The 9,248-nt window shown below is 39.4% G+C and overlaps 2 protein-coding genes across 2 annotated transcripts in view; both read right to left on the minus strand.

Annotated features, from left to right (window-relative positions):
* LOC103524863 overlaps positions 1 to 4,159 on the minus strand; it is a 6,620-nt gene extending 2,461 nt beyond the window's left edge. Inside the window, exons 1-6 of the mRNA XM_026820117.1 lie at positions 4,001 to 4,159; positions 3,375 to 3,525; positions 3,153 to 3,157; positions 2,817 to 2,982; positions 2,042 to 2,161; positions 368 to 565 (exon numbers count right to left, since the gene is read on the minus strand). Of these exons, the coding sequence (XP_026675918.1) occupies positions 368 to 565; positions 2,042 to 2,161; positions 2,817 to 2,982; positions 3,153 to 3,157; positions 3,375 to 3,525; positions 4,001 to 4,124 (764 nt within the window). The 5' untranslated portion in view covers positions 4,125 to 4,159. The remainder of the gene's footprint in view (positions 1 to 367; positions 566 to 2,041; positions 2,162 to 2,816; positions 2,983 to 3,152; positions 3,158 to 3,374; positions 3,526 to 4,000) is intronic.
* Positions 4,160 to 4,726: 567 nt separating this feature from the next.
* On the minus strand, positions 4,727 to 7,387 carry LOC113465545. Its single transcript, XM_026820158.1, has 3 exons — positions 7,248 to 7,387; positions 5,878 to 6,041; positions 4,727 to 4,922 (listed from the first exon to the last, which is right to left on the minus strand). The coding sequence occupies exons 1-3, from the start codon at positions 7,324 to 7,326 to the stop codon at positions 4,752 to 4,754; spliced, it is 414 nt and encodes a 137-aa protein (XP_026675959.1). The 5' UTR covers positions 7,327 to 7,387; the 3' UTR covers positions 4,727 to 4,751.
* Positions 7,388 to 9,248: the final 1,861 nt, after the last annotated feature.

The following is a 9,248-nucleotide window of genomic DNA, read 5'->3' on the forward strand; positions in this document are numbered from 1 at the left end:
AGTCAGCTCCCATGGCGTAGTGGTCACTGCGCTCGCCTTGCACGCGGGAGACCCGGGTTCGATTCCCGGCGGGGTCAGGAAATTTGTATCATCCAAATGATTGATTCCGTGACTGGCTGTTGCGGGGCCCACTCAGCCTCGTGAGGAAAATGAGTAGCAATGACATATAAATACGCATAACGACCGGTGCCAGCATGGTATGTAAACATTGGATTTTAGGATTATTGAGATAGTGGGAAAATCCTACAATGCTGCAGTGAGTACCAAAGTTGTGACATAATAACACAAAGAAACTGCATTTACATTACATCAAAACCCCATTGAAAAAAAAAAGAAAAAAAAAACAGTGTGTATCATCCGTACGTACCGTGGACACAGGAAGTTGAGATTTGACGTGACAGGTTTGACGCATAGCATGAACTGATTCGGATTATACAGGGTGGTGTTGTATTTCTCCTGGTAGTACCCGGAGTAGGAGAGGTTATGGTCGGGGAAGCGGGAGGAGGACGTGAGGGGAGAGATGTGAGTCACCAGGTAGGGTTGACGCTGCCCATTGTGACGATACCTGACAGGAGGGGAAGAGAAATCAACTTAAAAAATCTGATGTGAACATCACACGACTTTCCTTATCCTATTGAATGATGCTTATTTTGGGTGTTCTTGTTCTTATAGCCAAACTTTTACAATATCTCTAACCGTTTAGTCGGTATAGCTGAAAACCGCCAAAAAGCGGTCAATATACCGCCAACCGCAGCACCTATCTCAACCAAAAGTTTCGTGTCGCATCCTTGTCACATTTGACATCTACATACCAAATTTCAAGTCTCTAGCTCTTACCGTTCTCGAGATATTTTGTTTACATACAGACAGACACACACACGGACCAATGGCTGAAACTTTGGATTTAGACTCTAGGGACCTCAAAACGTGTTTTGACACTAAAAACTGACCATCGAAATTTTGACCCGATTACATTAACGTCTGCCTTGTAAGCGCTAGGCCGCGGGTTCGATTCCCGCCCGGGGCGGATTTTATCCTGATGGGATAATGTTCGTTCTCGGAACGGCTGGCTTTCTCTTATCCGGTCTTCCTTCTCTCTTCGATTTCGGGACGATAAGACCATAGCAGTTACAGTTCCCTCTGCCAAACCTCTTTTAAAAAAAATCTCAACTATCCAGAAATGTTTTTGCCACAAGTTTTTCTAATCTCCAGACTCTTTTCTCGATCATTTTTCTAGGCTTTTAGTGCTTACTATCTTGAACGTTGCTCGACATTTGAAACATATTGCGATACAAAGGTTTCCGCTGGGTGCTAGCCTTGACATCGTTTAATCAGTTACCTTCTTTCTATCTGTATCTACTAGACCAGGGTTTATACGCTTTTCCATGACTATTCCATGACTTTTCCAGAAAATTTCCATGAGTTTTCCAGAAAATTAGGGGGCGAAGGTATTTAAAAATCAGTAAGGTTACACCTTCATTTAAATAAAATATGCAATATGCAGAACGTCAAGGAATAGGAGGGGGAATGCGCCGCAGGCCATTTTTTTGGAAAAAACTTGATATTCAATTTTAACATTATTTGTAGTTTTTAACCGGGTGGCAAATTCCATGACTTTTCCAGGTTTTCTTTAAATTTTCACGATTTTCCATGACTATTCCATGACTTTTTCGCCGATTTTCAGATTCCATGACTTTTCCAGGTTTTCCAGGTCGCGTATAAACCCTGGATGGTATGGAACTGAGGAGTGACGTGAAGATAGCAAGGTTCCTGAGTACTAAACAGGTAGGACTTGTGATAGTGTAGTATCTGTTAGTTATCGATGGTGAGATTCGAACCCGGATCTTCTGCATGACAAGCAAGCGCGTTACAACTGGGCTAACCGTGCTCCAAGTTATCAAATCATCAATTGGACGGCATTAAGCATTCAAGTATACTTAGCAGCTTAGCACAAAATTCCAGTAGATTTACTTACCAAGGAATGACTACATTATGTAGATTTACTTACCAAGGAATGACTACATTATGTAGATTTACTTACCAAGGAATGACTACATTATGTAGATAGTTGTCCGGATTCAACTGCAGATTCTTCCTCGAATCTACACTCGGTTCCTCTTCAGTCACTACGGGTAGATTTTGTACTCTCTGCACTAGAGGCCTGAAATTCAACAAGGGAGCAGTTGTATTTCGGTAAAAATAAGAAACAATAAAAAAAAGGTCAATGGAGCAGTTGCAATTGGGTAAAAACTATTAATAGATGGTCGATTCCTACGTCAAAACTCCGAAAAATTTCGCGAACACCGCGAACCGTCAAAAATGAAGTGAATTGAAAAAGGAATATCACTACAAGATTTATGAGTAACAAATAGTATGATCTGATATGTCATATACGTACTTTTGATAAATATGTAGGACTCGCGGATTTCGCGAACACCGCGCAAAACGCAAACAGCGAAATATTGGACCAAATTGAAATAACAATGAAACCATAAGATTTGGGAGCAAAACACTCTGATTTGATGGGTCGCACTTGTACTTTGGAGGCACTTTTGTGATTCCCGTTTTCCGAATTCCGCGAAAACCGCGAACCGCAAAGATGAAAGTCAGTAAGTTCAATATACATAAAATTTAACATAGAAAACAAATATGCGATATAAAAAAAAAAAAACGGCACAGACTTTGCGAATCGCGATATTGCCAAATATTCGGTAGTAAAAATCAAAGAATTACGTTTTTTTTTTTCAAACATGCTCCGAGAAAAACGGGGTACGCATAAATTCTAGGACATTGGCAGAAGAAAGTAAATATCTCACCAGTTGATTTGATAGTCAGTGGCGCCTGGCTGGGGTTCCACGGGGACTACTAGGAAAGCATTGTATTCAGTGGAGGATCCAGTGGGCACCATGAAACTCTTGACACAATCGGGTAGAACTTGCCGGAACAGATAGGTCTGGAACCGCTGCAGCTTGGAGATTTCCGCTGAAATAGAGACATCCAATAAGGAATTTCAATTACAGAATATAACTAGATGCTTTAAATTTAAACAACAAAAAAACAAGAAATAATAATAAGTAGAAATGAAGAAGAAATTACAGTAATATCATCTCACTAACAATAATGAATTATAAATACTAATGAAATATGTAAACCGCCCCTGAAAGTACACAAGCACTTAGAGGGATACATAAAGAAAAGTCTGTAAAGGATTCTGAATGTTAACAATAAACTTAATATTATTATTTCTTTAATGGGGCTCAACCACTTTTTTTTTTCTTCGCTGATAAAGGAAGTTCGAAACACGCTGATTGCAATAGAAATGCTTAAAATTTCATCCTTATTATGCCTGCGAAATTCCGAAGTTCTAGCTCTACCGGAAGGGGTGTTTTTGCGGGGATATTGTTCTCCTTGAAAATGTGAAGTAAAACTGGGTATAATAACTTACAGCATAGTTGGGGAACCACTCCTTGTCATTGGTAGGATCCTCGTATCTGTCTACAGGACGAAGCTCATCCGTCAATTCTCCTGTACATAAATCAAAAATCAATTAAATCATGAATTTATTTGTGGTAAAGCAGAGCGTTTTCACAACCTTTTCTGGATTTCACAGCATTGTTTTTTTTTTTTTTTTTTTTTTTTTTTTTTTTTTTTTAATCATTCCCGTCTTTTAAAAATTTTTTTTTCAAAACCCCAGCCCTTTTTTTTTTTTTTTTTGCAATCGATCTCCGTCTTTCAAGAATCTTTTTTCACAAACTCCAAGCTCAGAGCTGTAAAAATCAAGCCTGAGAAATTCATAAAGACTCTCAATCACTTTCATAGTTTTTTTTCCTTTTTTTTAGGTAACTAATGATAGGAACAGTGGCGCGACTACGCTTCCAATGTGCGCCGGGCCAGAACGTTGTACAACTCATCGGTTTGATGCTATCGAAGCACCGCTTGGAATGCAGCGTTCTGAAACGGAAGATTGATTGTATTCTCACCTGAACGTTGTACAACTCACCGATTTGATGCAATCGCTGCACCGCTTGGAATGCAGCGTTCTGAAACGCAAGCTTGATTGTATCCTCACCATCCTTATACCAATCCCCCTGTATTTCCTCATAGATGGGACATGACAGCGGCATGCGCAGTACGACCTAGAGACAAAGTAAAAAAATCTGGTGTGAACATCACACGACTTTCCTTGTCCTATTGAATTATGCCAAAAACCACCAAGAAGCTGTCAAAATACCCCTAACCGTAAAAAGGCAGACGTCCCTACCCTCTAAGATTAACTAGGATGGCTTCTTCTTCTTCCTAGCCTTTTCCTATTTAAATAGGGTCGGCGTTTCTTGTCAGTCTCTTCCAGGCAGCCCTATTGTGTACCTCATGTATCCTTATTACTATGTAAGTATGTACTTTACCAATTTTGTTTAAACATGTAATTTTTCCATTGTACCTATATACCTTTGTGTAAATTTATATGAAAAATAAATAAAGCTACATTGCATTACATTACATATGGTAAGAAAATTTCCACCCCGGCCGGGATACGCACCCAGCACCTCCAGATTCAAACCACTCGGAGGTTCAAGCACACAGGTTGGCTATTTGGCCACCACGAGTTTATCTTGTTTTTTGGTGAACTCGGCCAGTTTAGTGTTCTGTACGTTTACTTACGAGTTTATCTTGTTTCTTGGTGAACTCGGCCAGTTTAGTGTTCTGTACGTTTACTTACGAATTTATCTTGTTTTTTGGTGAACTCGGCCAGTTTAGTGGTCTGTGCGTTTACTTACGAGTTTATCTTGTTTCTTGGTGAACTCGGCCAGTTTAGTGTTCTGTACCAGATGTGTGCTGACTCCCACCATGAAGTCCGGTTTGATACTTTCATACCCTGGACTATGTTGGGCCACCTTCTTCAGCAGGTGGTACAACATTTTCACCTGCCAAGAAAAAAGATCTACTGTGAACATCACACGATTTTAATGAGGTACGAGTAGTACTACGATAATTTGTAATTTTTCCTGGGCTATTGATAGAGGGAACTGTAACTGCTAGGGTCTTATCGTCCCGAAATCGAAGAGGTACTACGATAATTTGTAATTTTTCCTGGGCTATTGATAGAGGGAACTGTAACTGCTAGGGTCTTATCGTCTCGAAATCGAAGAGAGCGAACATTAATGGAGGAGTTGCAGTTGGGAAAATATTTTAAATACCTAAAAGGTCGATTCCTACGTAAAAAGTTGTGAAAAATCCGAATCTGAGGTCGAAACTACGAAAAAGAATCGAAGAAAGCGAACATTAATGGAGGAGTTGCATTTGGGAAAATATTTTAAATACCTAAAAGGTCGATTCCTACGTAAAAAGTTGTGAAAAATCCGAATCTGAGGTCGAAACTACGAAAAAGAAACTTTAAAAGGTTGAAAATTCAATTTTTAATTGCTGTTCTAATGAAAAAGTTCAAAGACTTGTGACGTCAGATTTCACGTCAAAATGCGCAGAAACGCTTGCGCACAAACAAACGAAGCGGGAATCATGAATTATGACGTTATCTCCTACGGGAGCGTATGCCGTGACGTCAAACTTCACGCTTTACTTACCGTTTTTTTTTTTTTTAAATCGATTTATCTCGGTATCTAGAAGTCGTAGAAGAAAAAGAAAAATTCCGTTCTTCCTTATTTTTCCTGCTTTATGACTTTGAAACATCACCCAAGTAAGCACAACTGATCTATTGACCGAACGATAGTGAGGTATACGTGTTAACTTGACAATTTTCCATTTGGTTAGTTTGTATTGTTTTTACATGGTTTTTTTCTACATACTTATTTTCTATTTCGATACAGCTTAAAATAGTCTGAGTGAGGTCTACAGTTCATAGAACTACTAGTTTTTACGTACCGTGGCGCGACGTTGACAGAAGATAATAGTTCGCTGGTCTGGATTATAACGGCGAAGTAGTTGAAGCAGACGGTTAATCTTGGGCGAGTTGTATTGGAGATATCGCTCAGACTTGGGATACTGGGAGAGGATTTGTTCCGCCTTGTGACGAACCACAGTGAATGCTGCAAGGATGAGTAAAATTACGGTCCTCTCTATCAAACCTCTAAAGGTGTGTCCAGTAGTCCGTGTCCACATTGTCCACACATAGCCGACGGCCGTCGATCGATGTGAATGGACGGCGGGTCGACTAAAAAGGAATTTTAACTGTGTTTAGCATAAATACTTGTCACAAATCTCGTTCCCTGCTTAATACATTACGCTAAATTTCATGACTTCACTTAGACTCGAACCCAGAACCTCCAGATCCAGAGTCCACCGCTCTAATCACCCCACCACTGAGGTTGGTGTGAACACAGCTTTACAAAAATCAAACGTTTCTACCACTTACCTTTTGATTGTACATAGGATTCATCACTTACCTTTTGATTGTACATAGGATTCATCACTTACCTTTTGATTGTACATAGGATTCATCACTTACCTTTAGATTGTACATAGGATTCATCACTTACCTTTTGATTGTACATAGGATTTATCACTTACCTTTTGATTGTACATAGGATTCATCACTTACCTTTTGATTGTACATAGGATTCATCACTTACCTTTTGATTGTACATAGGATTCATCACTTACCTTTAGATTGTACATAGGATTTATCACTTACCTTTTGATTGTACATAGGATTCATCACTTACCTTTTGATTGTACATAGGATTCATCACTTACCTTTTGATTGTACATAGGATTTATCACTTACCTTTTGATTGTACATAGGATCGCGTGTGTTGAGGTGGATCAAATTTGATGACCAGGTTACAAGACTGAATGTCAATCCCTTCTTCCAGCACATCGGTAGCTACCAGGATGTTGGTAATACCACGGTTGAAGCTCAACATTGTCTGAACATCCATGAAATGAAAGGAAACACAATGAATTAAAACCATATTGGATTGTACGAAACACAAATTTTACCCTGCTACTATAAAGTACCCCGAAACCACTTTCATCAGACTTCAAGGCCCAATGTCCAAAGTTTTGGCTATTTTTACTTTCCTTATCCTATAGGAAGGAAAGTAATGTTTTCTTCTATTTTAATCCTAATGGTGAAAGTGTTTTTTTTTTTTTTTTTTAAAAAAAAAAGAGGTTTGACAGAGGGAATGGGGAACCGTCGTTTCCAAATTAATTGGTACACTAAGCTAAATTTTGACTTCATTTGGACTCGAACCACCACCCTCCAGATCCAGAGTCCACCAACCACTACTTACAAGTGAGTGCACTCTCCATCAGATTGGCCACCAATCCTAGATCGGCCGCCAAATTGCCTCTGAGTGCCGCCAACATCATGATGAGGGCCGTAACATTCCCCGCATTCAGACCATGCACTTTGAATTGGAACTGAAGACATCAAACAGATTATAACATATAATACATTACATTATTCTTCTTCTTCTTTTTCTTCGCCTTTTCCCGTGTTCAGACGGGGTTCGGTGCGTTTCGTCAGCCTCTCAATCAGCCCTAGGGTGATTGCTTAAGGGCTGACATTTGGTTTTGGCTACAAAATTTTCTTACTACACAAGACACGATTTTTTTTCCCCCCGAACAACAAGTAGGAACGGGCGGGCTCTAACTCCACATTCTCATTTCTGCACCTACCAAAAAATAAATGTAAATGCAGTTTCTTTGTGTTATTATGTCACAACTTTGGTGCTCACTGCAGCATTGTAGGATTTTCCCAATATCTCGAACAACAAGTAGGAACGGGCGGGCTCTAACTCCACATTCTCATTTCTGCACCTACCAAAAAATAAATGTAAATGCAGTTTTTTTGTGTTATTATGTCACAACTTTGGTGCTCACTGCAGCATTGTAGGATTTTCCCAATATCTCAATAATGGCTTTAGCTTTTGCCAAATGGCAATAGCAGAATAAAGAAAAGATATGCTTTTGTATCTGCTATACACCGGGGTGATGGTCTCTAGCTCTCTAGCCATGTTAAATTGGCTGGCTTGTCCTGAACTGCAGTCAACCATCATGAGGACTTGTGCTTGGTCTTTAATTAAAAGCAGAGAGAACCCTTTGAAGTAAATTGGCTGGCTTGTCCTGAACTGCAGTCAACCATCATGAGGACTTGTGCTTGGTCTTTAATTACAGAGAGAACCCTTTGACGAACTGCCAGCTTGCTAGGCTGGTTAGGGTTAGCTGTACTCCTCCCTGTTTAGAGTCCCACAGCCAGATGCTAGTCTTCTCTCTGTTTAACGTCCCCTAGCCAGACTAACTTTTATTCAATCAACAAATTCTCTTCAGATTCAATCAACAAACCCTAAGCAAACTAATGCTACAGATTCAATCCACAAACCCTAAGCAAACTAATGCTACTTACATTGAACCTTGATGTAGCCAGCCTAGTGTAGCCTGCCTTGTAAGCACTAGGTGTATCCTTTACAGATGAGGTTTGTTCTTGTAACATTGAACCTTGATGTAGCCAGCCTAGTGTAGCCTACCTTGTAAGCACTAGGTGTATCCTTTACAGATGAGGTTTGTTCTTGTAACAGCTGGCTTTCTCCTGTTCTTATTCCTTCTCTCTTTGCTTTTGTGGATGATATGTTGATATGTCATAAGTCTAATAACTCAGCAGTTACAGTTCCTTCTATCAAACCTCTTTAAAAAATGACATTTAATTCAAGGAATAAGCTGATTTATTTTGGTAGTTATGATAAGTTTTGCTTGTTTCATAATGTATCCTGAAAGAAGGGGAAATGGATTTTTTTTTCTTTTTTATAATATGTACTTAAGTACATAGGTACTTATCTAGGTATGAAGTTTGTTGTCACTTGTCATAGGTATCAAAAGATTTAGTACCTATTCCACTGTGCTGCACTACATAGATACATATGTTGTTTCTATGTACATACCATTTATCTTGGAACGTAAAAATTACCCAAAATTAAGAAAGTAGGTACTTACTCACTTACCCACAATGAAGAAAAAAAAAGAGATTAAGTAAGAGACTGACAAAAAACGCCAACCTCATCTGAACATGGGAAAAGGCAAGGAGGAAGAAAACCATATCCAAGTAATACTTATAGGAGCAATCTCAATGGCCAAGTGGGTATTCACTTTACACCAGGCTCGTGAATCTGAGGTCCCCGGTTCAGTTCTCTGCAGATTTTTGCTCTGTGCTTCTATTTTGGGGTGCACTCTGCCTTGTAACGAAAATAGAACCAATCAAACCTAGGTGCTTTACCCCAAATCACCAAAGTATGGAA

Source organism: Diaphorina citri, unplaced genomic scaffold (genome assembly GCF_000475195.1).
Source record: "Diaphorina citri unplaced genomic scaffold, Diaci psyllid genome assembly version 1.1 scaffold123, whole genome shotgun sequence".
In the NCBI taxonomy this organism is placed as follows: Eukaryota; Metazoa; Arthropoda; class Insecta; order Hemiptera; family Psyllidae; genus Diaphorina; species Diaphorina citri.